Source organism: Falco rusticolus, chromosome 2, assembly GCF_015220075.1.
Source record: "Falco rusticolus isolate bFalRus1 chromosome 2, bFalRus1.pri, whole genome shotgun sequence".
NCBI classification, from domain to species: domain Eukaryota; kingdom Metazoa; phylum Chordata; class Aves; order Falconiformes; family Falconidae; genus Falco; species Falco rusticolus.
Window position 1 is genome coordinate 45,959,870 of NC_051188.1, and position 19,086 is coordinate 45,978,955.

Here is a 19,086-nt window from a genome sequence, read left to right on the forward strand (position 1 = left end):
GTATCCCATTTAGAAACATTCTATATATCTTATAATCTATTAGAAATAGTGAGTCACCTCAGTAGTTTTTATAATTCTGGTCAGGTCTTTTAATCAGAAAAAGATGGAGATCTATTAAACATACTGTGTATGGCTCCTTTATAGATCTGCCTCTTTTTTTTTTTTGGCTAACGATGCTGATGATGACAGAGTGAGTAGATCTGAAGCCTCACTGAATATCCTGGGATTTGACATGAAATGCCCCACTGATTAAAGACTACAGCAAGCCTTCTGAAATTTGTGTGGTCTGTCAGTTTTGTGGTCCATGAAAGAACCTACAATATTGGTGTTTTGGTATTATGTGAACTGTTTGTGTATCAGCAAAGATGGATGATCGAATTCTAAGTAACAAGGCAAGAATGCCTTCAGGAATTAGGGAACAGCTGTAACTAGAAATGGGCTCAGCAAGACTTTTACAGGTTAAGAAGCATTCACTGAATGAATAGGGAGCTGTGGTCACATACTCTCCTGCCCAATACTTGTTCAAGACCATGGCTGTTCTGTTTAAAATTTTGTTTCTCTCTCTCTTTCCCACACATGTCCAGGATCAACTTCAATTTGGCCTCAGCATTAAGGACAGTCAGAAAAGTGTGATCAAACTTATAAAACCTATTGTTGTCGATTGTTTTCTTCATTGACTTCAGAATATGCAAATACATTAGAAATGTTTTCATTCCTTTCATCAAACAACTAATGACATCACTAAAGTTCTTTTATAGGCATGGTTCATGTTTCCTGTTTCTATGTCACTTGAAACTTTATCTGAAAGTTTTCAAGATAAAAAAACCAAACCAAGCCAAAAACTAAAACCAGACTAAAAACTATTAGCTGTGCTTGAATGTCTGGATGGGATTCATCTGTGTTTTCTTTTCTGATGGTGATCTGACTTGTCACCAGTTAAACCAGAATTACAGAACTATTATCCACTGAAATCAGTGAGATGCACAAACACATCTCACAGAGCAGAAGGACTGAAAAGTATTAGGTCTTTATCTTAAGTGAACTGAGTTAGAAATCAAGTGCATACTGAAAGTCAAAACAAAATGTTAACAATCTATTTCTCTAAGTTTTAATACAGAGCATAAAAGAAAAAAATCATACTTTGCCATCACATCATACATTCATTTTTATACTTTTAAAATTACTTAATGAACTTGTCTATAGGTCTTTTGTACATTATATCAAGGAAGACATTAGATAGCTAACATTCAGAAAATGAGATAATGCAAAAGAAAATTATTCTGTAAATGAAGAACCATTTGCTGATATTGATTCAGGGTCTGAGTTATTAAACTTTTGTAATTTACCTAATCTCTGGAGAGCTTGTCACATAAGCCCTAAATCATTTCCCTTTTTGTTTGTGTCTGAGAGGCATAGAGGTCCAAGATATGGTAGAATAGGAGTGTCTGCTTAAATTAAGCCAAGATTTTGCATGCAGCCTGCCTTGACAGCTTTTTTTAAACCTACTTTACTTATCTTCTTTGCTAACCCTTATTCTGATGGACTGTCTTCATCAGTTGTCAAATTTCTAATCTTATTTTACACAAGCAGCTAGAGGCAAAACAGCAGGCAGCAGCAGCAAAATTCATGGTTAACAATTTTATAGCATGAGGCCCTCAGTGGTCCAGTTGCACATAGGTTTTTCTACCCTTCAGAGTGGGGCTTTCTTGTAGATTCATAGTGCTATTTTAAGTATTTTTCTGCAAGGGGATGTTAAAGGGTGAATAGACTTCTTTCTGGAGGTGGTCACTTACAAAGGGAAAAGTAAATGAGTCAACAGAATTGTCTTCCACACTTTAGTGATGATAAGTACATCTAGGCCTTAATCTAAGTCTTCATGTTTTTATTTTATAATAAATTAATTTTTTTCAAGGCTTGATCCTTTTGTACAAATTGTGATACAAAATCCTCTGTTCTGCTGTTCCAAGTATTTTTATACAGAATACAAAAATTTGTATTTGTTATCCTGAATTAGGTGCTCCTAAAAAATTCCAGTCATGTCCTGTGGCTGTATTAAAATATTTCTTCTTCTTGAATGTATGAGCAAACTATATATTCTCCTCCTGGCAGGCTGTCTGACCTACCTTGTTCTCATCCATTTCAAAAAGTACTCACCCTAAGCAGAATGTTCACAGTGATGTAACAGCAGGCTCTGAAAATACTGTGCTTGGAGGTGGCATCCTTTGGAATGACCTATGAAAAATGTCAGCATCTACTACAAGCCATCTACCACATTTGAAAGCTATTTCGCCAAGTTTGTCTAAACTGCTTTGTGTAGAAGTTTTATGCTGCTGTTTTCCATCATCATCTGTATTTTTTTAAAATGTTGACAAATTTAAGAAGTATGAATTCAATTCAGCCAGCCTTGGACACTGAAATAGTTCCTTTTTTCAAATGACAGTTATACCTGGAAAGACTTCTGCACAACAGCCTTTCACTGCATCTGATATTCTGATATTCAAGGAGCTTCTTTAATGTATGAATATATAGGTTAGTCTCTTCCCCACTTTAAAACTTGACATTTATTTTAGAAGTATTAGAAAAGGTATAAGTTGAATAGCTGATCTTTAGCATGCTAACAACTCTTAAAGGAAACCTAAACTGAAATTCTCTTTAGGTTCTGTATTGCACATGCACTCTATTTTTTAAGATTGGGTTATGTGAGTGATATCAACACTGGTGTCACCTGTGTGCTTACTTCTAAAGTAAATGTAGCTTTGATAACAATAAGAGATTAAAAAATGAGTGAAAGTGTGCCCTGAACCTAAGCAGATACATTCTGATTTATCCACTATAACCTACAGCTTGCCCTACTTTACATTTTTATCCTTTCACAAATAATAGCTCTCAAATTTTAACTTTAGTTGCTAATAACCTGAACTATGGTTGAACCAGTAGCTTGAAGTTGCATATCCTATGACCTTTCCTTTGCACTAGCCAGCCACCTCAAGGTAAAGAACTTGCAAAATGTCAGCCCTGACTACTTGGTGCAGTCATGTCAAGCAGATGTTTCATGTAGGTGAAAGTTCGAGAAGTGTTACCAGTGCAAGAAATTAATAACTAAAAGGGTTACGTTTTACAGAAATTTTGTTCCATAGGTACTATAAAGCATAGCTGAACAGCTTGGTCAGCATGTACTTTTTGTAATCTCAAAGAGTATAAAAGACATTAATTAATATTGCCATTTTTAATAGTTATGTTGCATTAATAAATAACATGTTTAATGTTAAAATATTGAAAAAAGAAAACTAATTAACCAACAAGATCTAATTCAAGGAAGATTTTGTTTTTCCTTACATCACATAATAATAGTGCATCACATTCTAACTCTTTTACATAAGTTCAACAATCAATTGATGTAATTAGTTCTCAGCATTCCTCAGTTTAAACATGAAATTTCTTGTGAGAAGGGAGAGTTTAATTGGGAAGAAGCTGGTCTAGATAACCTACTTTTTGACTGATTTAGCCAGACTTAGTCCCTAATTACTTTTTAGGTATGAAATTGTTCATGCATATAACAGGAATACTTGGCTGATTGTATTATCTGGTAAAGATATTTGTTATATCATAGCATACTAGAGGTCAGGCAATCTCTGAAGTTGTCCATGATGCATATTCAGTAGGAATTATCCTTTTTGACATAAGTATTAGGTATAACTTGTGTTTCCACACATAATTTGGTCCTTTTATTCCAGAAAGAGTGTGTGCAAATGTGCATATGGGGGGCATATGGCTGTGTCTATGAATATATTTGAACTACTACAATGATGTAGGCTTTGAACTTTTAATCAGTTTAATTTTGTCTTTCATAAAGAATGTGTCAATTATAATTTCTTTTTAAGTGAGTATTTAATTCAGCTAACTGACAGCTGGCCATACTAATTGTGGTTTCATCTGGGTTTTGTTCTGTCTCTAAAGGAACCAAGATCTCAATAACCTCATCAAAGTGAATCCAAGTTCTTTCACAAGTGACAAGAAGTAAGTCTTCAAAGCTTCTCAGGCCCTGCTTTTCTAAGGCAGTGGTAGTTTGTAACTATGAGAATGTCAGGAAAGGTAATGTTGCAAATCTGTAAAATGTTTATAGCTCAGTAAGTAGCATTCCTTATCCAGAATGATGAATATGAAAATACAGACTAATTATCTGGCATGTGCACTATCAGCTGAACAAGTAATACATAACAGCAAGCTTCCACACATGCCTTATACGCTTCCCTAATGAAAAAATTAAAAAAATATTTTAATATTGTTAGAGAAGGGGTGTTAAACAAAATACTGTAGAACTCATGGATGATGTGTTGCCCCAAAAGGATGTAACAAAGCATTTCAGTCACCAAGGGCAGTGATCCATAAAGAACAGCTTGAACTTACATTTTTGAACAGCACATCAGTTCAGTGCATTTCAGGCCAAGTTTCTTGTGGTCTGTAAGCAGCCCTACAGTAAACGGAAAGTGAAGAACTGCCAGGGTACTGTGCTAGTAAGAGCTATGTAATATTTGCCACACCTAACACTGAAATTCTACAGATATCTTCAAGAATGATGTTCTAAACAGAAGCAGCACATAAATGTTGCCAACCTGTGATCACCTATTTTAGACAATCTCATGTATATGCATACATACATACATACGTATGTACACTTAGCACTAACCTTTTAAGTTGAGTATGATTTTTTTACAACTTTTAATTCACCAAGAATTTATTAGCATAGAGTACAAGACTTTGAGACACTACTGAATTTTAGGAGGCATACAAACTTTTAAGATGAATAAACCTATTATGGACTGAAGTGACAAAGTTTTCAGTTTCACAGAGCTAACTTAAGTCTTTTGCTTTTGCTCCTTTCTTCTAGCTAAAGAGAATCAGGGTTTTTACATTAGTTAGAGTGCTTTTCGTAGGTCATTCCATTCTCTAATTCATTAAACCTTTTTTAAATAGTAAAAAAAAAAAAAAAAAGAAAAACTAGACACTAGTTTAATTGTATTTATGAAATTTAAAAAAGGTTTCCTTATATATGTAAAGGATGTTTCCCTATATGTGAGTCTTTGGAAGCTTACATTTTCATTAGACGTGCAGACATAATCAATGCTTTAATTGTTAACTATGATGACATGTGGAGGTAATTTCTTGTCATTCCAGAAGCAAAAATATGTGGACGTATTTTCAGGTATCATCTTAAGAAGTATAAGTTTCTTAGTTTAAATAAAAATATAGGTTTTGCAAATCAATTGTGCAAAAAAGGATTAAGCTGCCTCAACCCTGTAAATTAATACTACGTTCTTTGAAAGTCCATGTTTCTCCTTCACTGTCTTCACTGGCAAAGAACAATCTTAAACTATGACATTGATATGATTATACAAATCCATTTTATTTTCTTGGCTATACTAGACAATAAATTTTTTTTTTAATTGTACAGAACATTACCTTGCTAGTGGAAAATTGTAAACATATTTTCTTGTTATGGTCAATAATGTAAGTGTCTGCAAATTGTGAACATAAACTTCACTAACAATTTACATTTTTCCTTTTTCTTTCTTTTACTACACTTTTCCTCTTCCCAGATAGGGGGAATATTTTAACAGTTGTATTTGTTTGTTTTTTCAGAGGAAAAGACCTGGAGGATTTTACTGAAATAAATACTGCCGGTCAGAAAAATGAGAGGCAAGGGTGTCATAATCTTTCTCATATGCTTATAAAATGTTCTTTGTTGGATATTAGTATTAATTGGTTCTGTTTTGTAAAACTCATTAGAGGAGTCAAAATTAATATTGTTACTTTATTGAAACCACAGAACTTGTAACATTTTTAAATTTGTCATTAAATACAGTCTAGTAGATATAAATAATTCAGTGTGGAAGAAACACAGGTAGTACCTGACTTTACCTTATTGGAACTCTAAATAGTCAGTGCATGAGCACTGAAGTTGTTTAAATAAATGTGAAATGCTCTGTCAAATTAAAAACTGTCCTTTAAATACAAGAGAGGACTATCATAAATAAATGAAAAAAATCCTTTTTTTTTTCTTAGCTTCATTATTCATTTTCAAATGAGAACCAGTGTGGCCCATTCTTCAATGGATAACATCATTATTTTTAATCACACACCATTTGATAAAACTATTAATGTGAAATTATATTAAGGTATTATATAGATGACGTGATAATTTATGAAATTTATTCTATGAAGTCAGCTTTTTCACAGCCAGTGATTTATGAGTTAATAGTATAAATGTGGTCATATGGTCCTGGAGATTGTATACAAACCTAGATAACAGCAGTTGTAAGAGGAATCTGGCCTGGACATAATGACAAAGCGAGCAACACTCTGTGGCAGCCACTTCCATAGTTCATGGTGCTGGTGCCATTACTGAACAAAATTATGTTATCAAGTTATAACGACAGAGCCATAGTCAGTTTAGAAAATGTAGGCAGGCCCTTTGCCTGTTGTAGGGCGATACAACACAACACAACGGTCATAAACTGAAACAAGAGACGTTCAGACTGGTTATAAGGAGGACTGTCCAGAAGAGGGGCAGGTTGCCAGAAGAAGTTATACCATCTCCATCCTCTGAGTTTTTCAAGACACAACTACAAAAAGTCCTGAACAACCTGGTCTGATCTCAGAGCTGCCCCTGCTTTGAGCAGGAGTTTAGACTACTGGTCTCTCCCAGGTCACTGAATTTCAACCTGAATTATCCTACCATACTCTAATGAACTTAGCATTTTCTAGTAGCTTGTTGTTCTTTTGTATTGCAGCACTGGAGAGAAACTGAAAAATATTGAAGTTTGAACTGATAACTATTACTTCATAACTAACTAAACACATGATATGAAACAATTGCGATACATACCCAGTGTAGTTAGGAAACTTCCTTGTGAAATGCATATAATATTTTTCTTCTTCAACATAAAAAAATCAAACTATTTAATAAGTTTAGGTTGAATCAAATAATTTGATTAATTCTGAGGGTTTTCTCACTTTCACAGAGATAAGGACCTTGGTGATCACACTGAAGTAAAGTCTGCTGATGACCAAAGTAAAAAACGGTGAGACTCAATTCATAGTTCTCTAAAATTTAAAAAGCCAATATCAAGAGTTGTAGCTGTTTAGTGTGGTACCAGAAAATGTGAATTCCTAATAAAAGTAATCACAATTTCCATAATTTGAGTAATGTATCTGTATTATTTCTAAAGTGTGCCTGATTAACCAATAAAACAATATAGCTGCAAGTATTTTAATAATAAGCAATGACTCAAACCTATAATCTCTTGTAGTCAAGTATTTTTGTGCTTATCTAGGTGTTTTGTGAACTCAGATGTTAGCATCTCAAAGAAATATAAGGAAACACATTCCTAGTTAAAAAGTTTCACTGCTATGAGTTTTCATTATTTGCAAAAACTAAGATCCCTTTTGGACAATTAAAGTGGAGTTAGTATTACGTTTTTAGGCACCATTCTGATGGTAACTTTTGAGTCTTCCATTTAGCTGTATATCTAAATGAAGAGGAAGAACTTAACTATCTGTATACATAAGCAGTTTTGCTATTTTTTTAATATAAAATACTTCTATACTAGCAGTCCCATTTGACAGTCTGACCAGAGAACCACGTACTGAGTATCTATGGTGAATGAGTTTCTCTTTTAGTTCTGAAAGGGGGCCTGCAAGATTAGGAGTCAAGCACAATACAGTGCTGCTTCATGCAACATGCTATGCATATAAAACAGTGACCAGGACTGAGCAAGGTTCGTTTAGCAAAGGTTCAGACCTTGGCAAGCTCACTGAGAAAAATCAAACTGCAGCACAAACTCTGAGTTAAGGCTTATAATCATCAACTTCTTTCAGAATATAACCTTTGGCAGAACCAAGTAAGAGCAGCCTTTCTCTGAGCTGCTTTGTAAAATCATCAAAAACATTATTAACACTTATTACTTCAATCCTATATTTTGTCTGAAAAGGTTTATTTTTATGTTTGGTTGCATGTCATGTTTATGGCAGGGAAAACTGCAGGAGACAAGGTTTCTTTTTCTTGAATCGTAATCCTGCTTTTTGAAGTAAGAGTCTATGTATCTGTTTAGCTAGTCATTTCTAAAAAAACCATAACTGTAGTATATCCAAAAAAAAGAAAACTTGAAACTAAAATATAGTAAAAGAATAAAACATTATCGAATATTGCCAAGAAAATGCAGAATGCTATCAACCACTGAGACATTACCTTACCGCACAGTTGAAAACCTCAGTGGGCACCTTGATGAAACGAAAGTTCAATTAAAGTTAGATGAAGTTTCTGATATAAATATATCTACAAGCATAAACAAGAGGACTTAAAATTTTAGGTCAGTGATTACATTACTTTCTATTTAACGACAGTAAGAAAAAGCTAAGTTTATTTTATCTACTCATTCTAGCCAAAGCTTCTACATTTATGGTTGTAAGTGTAACAGAAAGCTGTGTAGTTGCAAATTATTCCTAAAAAGTGTTTGTTTTCTTTTTGTGTGGTTTCTGTTTTTTTTTAGGGTAACTGAGCAAGCATATGAAAATCCTCCAAGGTCTCCAAATAATCTCCCAGAAACAAACTACTCCAGTGACAGTGGAAGAAAGACCAGGTATTGTGGACAATGAATTGAGAACCGTAATGTCTAAAGTGCTATTTCTTGCAAAAAAAATTAAGAGAAACCATCTTTATGCAAGAAATTTCAGGGATGTTTAGAAACCTCACACTGGGCTCTGGAATTATGCCAGCCCCCTTCCAAATTCTGCTTCTAGGATCCCACGCTTAAAAGCCCACAAACCATAGCTCCAGTGCACAGAGTGGGAAGCACAAGACATACCCTGTGTAGCTCGAGATATAGCTGAGGCATGAAATTTAAGAAAGCAGTTAAGCCAGAATTCTTATATAATCAATAGAGGAATGGCATTTCCTGCATGTTAGACACACTGAGCTCTCAGGCAGCTTAGTTCTTGCCGAGGCTGTAAGGAAAACATTACACTCTTCACTCAAGTGTCTTCAGTTCCTAAAACTATATGAGATTAATCTGAACACATCTATCATCTCTTATCCCAATCACTGAAACTGTAACATGGGTTTCTGATTTTTGGCCGGGTACAAATGATTTTATAAACCATTTCTTTTGCAATACTCTTGCTCTAGCTGGATTCTGTCTCTACAAGCACACACATTGCAAATCTGAGTGAAAAAATGTGATGTAGGGATATTTAGTAGAACTAGCTAAACATCAGGTCTGTTGGTAACAGAAAATCACTGAGATAAAGGAAACAATATATTTTTCTTCACAGTCAAAATATATTTTTAAGAAATAGAACAACAAAAATTACAATATATAATTCTTGAATGAAAGACTTTTTTGGATTAGGAAAACCTCTCCAGCACCAACCCACCCACCTATGTGGATTAACTCAGTATTAGTGTAGACAGGATTTTTTTAAAGACATATTCCTATACATATGATGTTCTATTGGTAGACAGGATTTTTTTAAAGACATATTCCTATACGTATGATGTTATATTGACGTATATTGATTGTGAACTGCCTGAGCCATGGCTGATGACATGGAAGAGAGAGGAGAAATCTTCTGTTGAGCCTTACTAATAGGGAAAATAGCAGTCACAGTCTGGTACGTCATGGAAACTATGGCCAACGTCCCAGTCCTTAAGCTTATGCACACCTGAGCCTCGGTGTGGGTGTGACTGGGCACTGGGTCTTTGACCTCTCATTTTCTTACATTTCCTGTAGGAGGTTGCAGTGCAGGTGAAATTTGTGTATTTTGAAATTTCTGCATGTCCTTGAAGGCCAAGCCCATAAATTGGCTCAGAATAAAACAATATCCAAACAGCATGCAGTTTTAAGACTCAAAATGAATATTCAACACAAAAATTAATTAGCATTTTGTATAATTTTCAAACATACAGCTTCTGATGTGTAATATTCTGATTATCTTTGAAAAAACACAAACAATAATACAAGAATAGCAGTGCAAAGAGTATGCTTCAATATGCAGTGTTACCTTACACTTGACAAAACGTATATCCCCTACCTGAAGCTCTAATCCCAATTTAATTTATGAAAGCTTACTAAATGAATGATCTTTGCAGGTCATTCTTTCAGGGTTTATGTAATAGGTTCTACAGAGTATTTATTATTGAGTAGTTTGCTGTATAAACAAGTCAAACCCTAGCAAGTAAAGGAGTGGGTGATATGAACTGAAAGAAGGGACTTGATCAGTTCTCAGGTTGCAGTGTGGCTCAGTTTTTTACTTAGTGTTTTGTCAAGCTGTCAGACTATGCATTTATTTGGAAAGGTTCTGAGTTTCCTCACATTTTCTGTTGGCAAGACTAGAAACTGACGTTTCAGAAATATTTTTGCTCTAGCTTCATAGTTTTTTGTTCTATATAGTAAAAAAAAATAAAGATATTGTTATATATATTTTTCTGTATTTCAACCATAATACTCTAGCCAGTTATTAAAATCCAAGGGACACTGTTCTCTACACTAGGACACTTGAGGAAAGTGTTTTTCTGTATACATTATACTTTCTATAAGATAAACAGTGTATTTTCAGGCATGCTGCATCTAAATACCCGTATTATGTTGAGTGTGCAATGCACAGTACTCACTTTGCCCTCATCTCAACCCTGATTTAACCACTTGAAATGTCAGCCTGACTCAGCACTAGATTCTGCAGCTAAATACAATGAGTTAAATGGAAGATTTGGGGGAAATAAGCTTAAAAACAAAAAGAAGCACAAACAGGCCCGTACCTCATAGGAATAGAGAGGTGATATTCCTATGCCACTTTTCACTATAGCAAGAAACCTTAGGCACTTGCACCATCAATATACTCCACCCTGTGACATGTGTTTGGCACATCTAGCTTCGTCGGGGGAAAAATAGCCAGAAAAACTCTTTCAAAAGGCAATCACTTCACTTCGCTTTTCCACTTAGTAAGCTTATTTCCCTCTTGCCTGAAATGTGAATGCAGCACTGGGCATTCATTTGAAGAGATACCTGGCCAAATCCAGGTTTGCCACGTTACTATTGAATAGCAATCATATTGTTATGTTCTATGAAACATAAATAAAACACATTTATCATTTAAGCTTCTCAGTAACTGTTCAATTTTAATACATTTTGATGTTGCATATAAATCAGATAAGACATATACACATTACAAAAGACAGGTATGTAGAAAAGTGTATCTGGGCTGTGTAACACCTTACACAGGCATGTTACCGCTCTGTTGTAACTTCCCTTTAAAAAAGACATGTTCTGCAAATACACATGACTATAAAATATTGTTCCTAACATTGCTAAATATTATTCAAGAGTGATACAAAACATGTAATAATTACCATATACCTTATTAATTTCTGGAGGAACAGGATAGCTGAATCAGTTCAGAAATGTTCAAAATGTGTGGCAATATGACTTCTTCAGCTGTCACAATACATGCTCATCCCTTCCATGCAAACAAAACTGGCAGTTAATCAACTGTATTCAGTTCTAAATTCAGTATATTCCTCCCTACTCTGATACAAGGAACAATACAGTTACTGTAGCGAACTCAAATCGCACGTTGAACAGCCTGTATTATAAAGGCCCTTACTCCACTTCTAGGGACATGCTGTAGTTTTGTTGGGCTGACAACTCTTTGAGAAGTAATGAAAGGGGGGGGGGGAAGGGAAAAAATGCAATGTGTCACCATTTCCTGATATGTATTATTTAGGCTGGGATATCAACATGGGCAAACCCAATACTGTCATGTAGATTTTGCTCAATGGGCTTGTGGATTTAGTTTTGAAATGTTGAAGAATCATTCGACAACAGAACACAGTCTAAGGACACTGTATTTCTAATTGATGGTTTTTTATTTCATATATTTTTCTTAATGGTTGTGAAAATACAGAAAAAGAACTCACCACCAAGTATTAAAATTTTATTACAAGCATGTTACATTATTTTAATTTGCATATTATCATCACTGTAGTGAAACCTTTAAAAATAAAAAGTACTGTTCAGTGATTTCTGTGCACTCACTGCTTCACAGCAAATCATCATATGGTGCCTATGAAGAAAATATAACTGGAAATACTATCAGAACTGTTTACTCTACTTCTGATCGGTAAGTACACACTAATAACATTGTAGAGTATTAAAGGACACAGACATTTTGCATAAGCATTCAAGCGTTCAGACAAAAGAGAGCAGTGGAAGTCATGATTATGCTCATCAGACAGCTTTTCATACAGAGCTCCCTTTCTGTGGGATCTTGCCATCAAATCATTACCACAGTTCAGCAGCCTAATATTATGTTAGGCTTGTCACAGCTGACACTTTTGAAATATCTATAGAAACAATAGCCAATGCCTTAAGTGATAGAGTTGGCTTCATGGTTCTGTAAGTTTTTCAGTTGGGCAGCTGCTTACTCTGCTGAAATTGTCTTCCTTTCTGAGAATGGTGTCTATAATGACCAACTTTAGGTACAGATGTGGAGGAATAGGGTTACATGACAATGCTGTTAAAAACTCCATGTTTTCACATCAGGTAAGATATCCCCAAATATAAAAAGGATATTTGCTCAATCGGTAATATCTTACTTCACAGGGGGGGAAAAAAATTAAATGTGCCCACTATTTTCAGTTCAGATAATTTGGACAGCTCCATTACTCAGAAATACCAAATCAGAAAAACTCATACCCTTTCCAGCGTAAGTATAAGGAACTCTGGGAATGATTAAATATTAGTACAATGGTTTATCATTGAGTGGAAAGGAGCAAAAGCAGTTGATTTTGTGGTGTGAAACCAATACCAGCAGTTGTATCTAGAGAAAGTACAGATCATCACATAAGAATACAAAAAGAGCTGAGATTTTTTTTTAATATTATTGTTATGAATATGAGGTAGGCTGTTCTATACATGTGTTCGGTACCACTGCCATGAAGGTAGGATTTCTCCCTGCAGTGCAGAAAATTAAAAGTATTTTCAGGCACTTCAACAACATAGGGGAGATTCTATATCAGACTGATCAAATGATGGCAATTTAAATTCAACTACCAATTTACTTTTGTGATTAAAACATTAAAATCATTACCCTCCACTTCATTCCCATTTAGCATACATGCTCCCAGACATTCAGCAGCTTTAATACGGTCTCATTACTATTTGAGATCATTCAGTTAATCAAAGAAGACCATTCTTTCTATCAAGGTATTTTTGCTACTTGATAATTATGCTCAGCAATTTGCCCATCACAGGAGCATGTATATTACACCTGTCAACTAGAATGGAAGGAATACACACATGACATTTTTCCATTTATGGCCATTGTACAGTACACCTGTCTTTCCTATGTACTGCACTAGGCTTATCAATTTTCTCCTTGAGATTTCAGTGGTAGCTTTTTTTCTGACAGCTGATGTTATATTATATACACAGGAGTATAATTGGAAAAGATATATGTACATACTGCAGGAAGCCCTTGGGCATCGATGCCAAAATGATCTTAGATGCCTTGCAAATTTGCTGTCATTCGACTTGCTTCAAGGTAAGAAGATTTCACCTGCTACCAAGAAATATAATTTGAATGTAATACCGACATTATATTACATATATAATAAGAGAATATTCAGGCCTTAGGCCTTCTCCACCTGGGAGAAGATGAAGGCTTGCACACTGGAGAAGATTAATGGAGGAAATACTAGTTTCTCTCTCTCACCTCTACACAATCCCTTCCTCTTTCTTTCCATCTCTGTCTCCTCCTCTACTCTCCCTCTCCCTGCCTCTCCTTCCTTCTTGCAACCACAAGGAGGATAAATGATGCAGTGGAACGTATCCTGAATGTCCTACCCATTTATAGGCCTTCAGTTATACACACTTCCAGTCTGATATAGTGAAATATATCCTACTTACACTTTCTTCAGATTGGAGATTTTTTTTCTATTTTTTACAAAGTTTTGTAGATGTTTCTGATTAAGTGACATCTAAAACCATGGCTTGTGCCAAAGGCATTAGCAAGAAGTATTTGAGCCATAGAGGTGAAATAATTTTACCCACTGTCACCAAAGATTTGGTTAAAATTTGGGTCTTATGGGTAGTTTCTGCTGTACGATAAAATAGTGTGGAAATTAGATATGTCTTTGCCACAATCTTATTTAATAAAGGTTATGTAATTATTTTTCCCTGATACTAATAAGAATGAAAGGACAGCAGATTTTTTTTTTTTTGTCATTCCAAATCCTAAGCCTCAGCCTAAAATTTGCTCTTAATTTTTTCTCAGGATATGTCTACCAGCATTGAGCTCTCTAGTCTGTTTTCTTTCTGCCTCACTTGTATTAATTCTGCTTGCATCTCCACACAGTTTGTTGTTCTAACAAACAATACTTGGCAAAATCACTGCATTAGCATAGCTCATTTTTTCTGCCCAGTCTTGCATAGCTTTTACTTCTGCTTCTGACAGCAGTCCTTTTACATAGTTACTGCCTGAAAAGTAACTCAGAGCAGAATAGAGCACTGAGGTTGTACCTAACATATATGATGTTCCATATGCTTTTTGTCTCATACGGACTTTCTGAGCTCTGTGAGCACTAGAAATGCAATTTCTTCCATAGAAATCACTATGTAATACCTCCTCAGTACTATTATTGCAAGTAAATACAAGATCTGGTTCGCTTGCATTCCTTTTAGATAGATCAACCCACATAAAGAGGAATGGGCTTTTTATGCAATTAGGATTGTTAATATGTTGCTATTGGCTGAATTATTTGTTAAATATTTAAGCTTATTATTTAAATTATATTCTTTTTGCTACCTATTCCCAAGTGGGGACCTGTCTGGCTAGCAAAATTCAGCCTAAGTTTTGTGTAACTACACATTTATGGAAGCACTGGCAAAAAATTAAACAACTAATGGAGGTCTATGGTTCATGCTTGCAGTTATGCATTTAGCTAAGTAGTGCAATTTCTCATCATTAATATTCATTTAGCTCCTTACAAATACCCTGTATCCATTATAGATTTGCATGTAGCTGACAGCAGTATAAGGTCTTTGTTTCCTTATAAAGGTATATGCCGAAAGTTACGTGGGTAAATAATCCAAACTGTAGGGTTTTTTCTCTGTACAAACATGCTAGCTAATCTTAGTAATCAAAGCTTTGAAAGCATGCTCATCCTTTTGCTGATTTATACCAGGAAACATAAAATGAGTAAGAGAGCAGACTGTTTTAATAGTACCCTAATACTAACAGCTTATGTAGAAATGATATAGAAAAAGCATAGTTATGTAAAACAAACAAACAAACAAATGTCTAGTACTTTAACATGTTATACTAATCAGTACTGCGTGCTCAGTTGCAAATTCATACTAGCCCTAATAAGCATGTGTAACATAAGGCAATTGCATATTGTTTGGATCCTGGAGCTAATAGTTTACACTGCCTTGTGTGTTGTTATCTGTGGTGTTGACATCACAGAATTTCTTTATTCATTTAGCTGCAAAGGGATGTTCTGGGTAAGACTGTTAATTTTAATAAAGATTTTCAGTCCAAATTTATCTGAATAGACAGCCATCATGAAAATTACGGAAAGGCTCACAGCTTTTCTGGGATGACTGGCAATTTGGTTACTGAATTGCACTGTAAAAGTAATGCTGCTTTTCACTTATCAGAGGATAAAATATCCAAAGAAACTGGAATGTACTATTCTTTTATTATATTGGGGAAAAAAAACCCAACAAAAAACCAGGATGATCTGGGTGTCAAGATTCTGGTTTATACAAAAAATTACTTTGCTCTTTGATCCACTGTAGGCTTTCCCTATGATTTTGGGAAGTCAACCTCTGTGTGTATCTGTGTATATTCCTATGTGAAACTGGGCAATGCTTCTCTATCTCAAAAATTAGCTTGTTGAGGCATTTGTGAAAGCATTGTCCAGATTCTGCAACCTTGGGAGACATAGTTAATGGTTAAGTGTCACAAAATATTTTGAAATACACATTTAGATTCTTTAAGATCTACTTGAAGTTGGATGATTAAGTCTGATCATGCTTCCTTTACTCAATGAAGAAACAAAAGGATCTCAAAAGGGTGAATAATCTTATTTTAGAATAAATCTTTAAGACACAGAAAGCACCTTTTGGAAGTGTCTGGGGGAAGGAAAGGTTTAGTAAGTTTAATGAGAACCTACAGAACCAGTTGAGACTTAGGTATCTGATTTTTAGATGTCTAAAGGTGAGATATTCAGATGTCTAATTTACTGTTCATTAAAACTACCCTTTCAGAGCTAAGATTTGATGATATTGCAGTACTCATAACCCTATTATGATCTGGGTTGCTTACTTCCTAAATGACAGCATGCTAGGAATGAATATTAGAGAAGCCTTTCATTTTAATTTTTCTTGTTACTTTTACTTGTGTGTTGAAGTGTGAAGTATGTAAAAGACCACTGGAAGATTTGAAAGCAGGAGACAGCATTTGGATTTACAGAAAAACTGTGCATTGTGAGCCTTGTTATTCCAAAGTTAAAGGTAAGATGCAAGATGTATTATACTGAACATAAGCAAAAATGTAGAAAATATTCAAAAAACTCCAATGTATTACAACACAGCTGTTGCGTTTGCTCATTTCTGTGTACTCAAACTTTTTCAAACTATTTTATTCAGTAAGACTGGGTTGATTAGGGTGATATCCAACCCCAGGTTCTAGACACAATAATTATTCTGTACCTGTGAGGGAGATTTCTTAAGATCTCATTGTAATCTGTTCAGTCCTACCTGTGCAGTCAATGGAGCAAAGCAATGGCATCTTGCCCTGGAAGTGACAAGAATAAATTGCAAGGTCATCTGAGAATCAGGCTGTTCTACTGAAATGAATAAGCCAGGGTTCAGAGGTATTTTCATCTAATGTAGTTGTGACTAATGAAGAGAAGGTACAAAAACCTATTAAATCATAATGAAAATATTATCCTGTGAGTACCATTCTTACCTTTGTGAGGAACATAGCAAGTAAACAAATGTGCATGGCAGTGAAGAACGAAGCTCTTTATTAATTTTCCTAGAAGTTGCTAGATTTTAAGTCTTCTCAGCAATTATACACTATATACTACAAATCAGTACCTCTGTACCAGATAAAGACAAATGGAAACGTAGATGAAATGTTCTGATATACTTTGTGTTATTATGCCATTGCAAAATTTGATGGGAGGTGAATTTTGCAATGAATCAGATTTTAAAATTAAGTCATTGTGACAGTTATAAAACTGTAGGAAGACACACCAAAGACTGTATAATAAGAATTATAAATTGACATATCTTATTTCAGCAAATGACAAGATGGGACAGTCAGACTTTGGTAGATTTTCTAAAAAAATTAATTGATCTAAAGGTTCTTTGTGTAACATTTAGAGAATACTGATTTGCTTGGCATTTCTGATCAATCTTTTCTCTCTTGCAGAAAAATGGATCTACTAATTTTGACATACAGAGAGAATGATAACGAAGTTCCACGAGTGTTTAGTTAAGCGTATTGGCCTGTTAATTCAAACCACTATGGAAAATGATTAATTTTATTGCTAGGAACAAATACTCTAAATTCAATTCTACTGCATGTTTCCCAAAGGAATTAATTTATGATAATTTAGATGCTTTTTCATACACACATGCCAGGAAGTAAAACAAGATATTGTTCAGTATATTCATCAGATCTGTGAAACTGCTAAACTGTATGTAAAACTAACAATTTATTGAAATTTTCTGAACAGAAGGACGTACCTACATGTATGTTTTGAAGGAGCTGTGTTCTCTTTACTGAAAACACATCTCGGATATAAAGATCTGTTATCTCTATATAACATGAATGGGATTGATTGCATCAAAGATTAGTCATTTAAAAGTCAGCTATTCAGTTTAAACTACTGTTTTCATACAGAGTGAGGTGGGTTCACTATGTACCTCTGAGAAAAGACATCAGTCTCCAGAGGAAGATTCTTCCCAAGTAACTTAAATGATAAAATTAAGATGGAACAAATCATCTTTGGAAAATGCATCTCTATTACTTTAGTAGGATTCTAGACAAAAATTGTTAGAGGGTTTTAATTAGAAGCATCTTGCTCCGTGTTTGTAATTCTGGTAACCATTGTATTACCATTTTTTTAAGAAGTGCACACTTAATAGTGGCCATGAAATCATGAAATACATACTTTGCATGACATTATGTTGTTGTATTTATCTTTCCTACTTTATTAAACTGAATATCTAAACACCTTGGATGGATTCATCTTGCCTAAATTTAAACATCTGCAATGTAGACATCTACTTCTTAAGTTACTTGATCTATTCTGCTTTCAGAGTCATACAGAGTAGTAAACATTTTTAGGAAGCGATTCAATTGCTCGGATTGCAAACATCTATTTTACTATGATGTTAACCATGCTCTGAATGTACATCTTACTTTACGTGGTTTGCAAAGGAACCTGGAGTGACTAGCTCAGATTTCTAGACGTCTGCATTAGGGCAGATAAACTCCTTCCTTTGAGCCTACAGTGAAAGCATTATTTTTTTTTCCTTTTGGACAGTGTATGCGCATTGAAGTATACAAACTGAAAGAAGAGTTCATGCTTTGTTATTTTTCTGCAACACTCAATTGTTACCTGCCTTATTTGCCTAAGATAATAAATAGTTCAGCAGTTTGCTGGACAAACAAAGGTGTTGACTACCAGTCTCTGCCATGAAATGGCTTAGAAGATGGTTATTCAGAAGTGATTTTTCTCCCTTACATCTCAGCTTAGAAGGACTTCATAGATACTACCATGACAAAGCTAGAGTGCTTGAAGACTGCTGGACCTGAGCAAGAGCTTAGAAAGGGGAAAGTGCCAAAGCCACAGATTAATATTAGACTGTTGAATGGCTGTCCCAGCCAAAATTTCTCTCTTTGTCTGCACATTCAGTAGTTTGCACATGGATGTGTGTCTAATTTAAACCATTGGGCCTGCAGCTGAATAATGATGTAATCTGTCTTGCCTGACTTAAAGGATGTTCAGACTGA

The 19,086-nt window shown here is 34.7% G+C and overlaps 1 protein-coding gene and 1 long non-coding RNA gene across 2 annotated transcripts in view; both read left to right on the forward strand.

Moving 5' to 3' along the window:
- The window catches only part of SCEL (sciellin), a 34,315-nt gene extending 27,490 nt beyond the window's left edge, over nt 1-6,825 (forward strand). Inside the window, exons 11-13 of the mRNA XM_037376601.1 lie at nt 3,958-4,017; nt 5,641-5,697; nt 6,792-6,825. Coding sequence (XP_037232498.1) covers nt 3,958-4,017; nt 5,641-5,697; nt 6,792-6,825 — 151 coding nt within the window. The remainder of the gene's footprint in view (nt 1-3,957; nt 4,018-5,640; nt 5,698-6,791) is intronic.
- A 110-nt stretch (nt 6,826-6,935) lies between these two features.
- On the forward strand, nt 6,936-18,862 carry LOC119143241. Its single transcript, XR_005102635.1, has 6 exons — nt 6,936-7,082; nt 8,550-8,639; nt 12,100-12,174; nt 13,488-13,596; nt 16,469-16,571; nt 17,497-18,862. It is a non-coding gene; the product is annotated as an uncharacterized LOC119143241 (long non-coding RNA).
- Nucleotides 18,863-19,086: the final 224 nt, after the last annotated feature.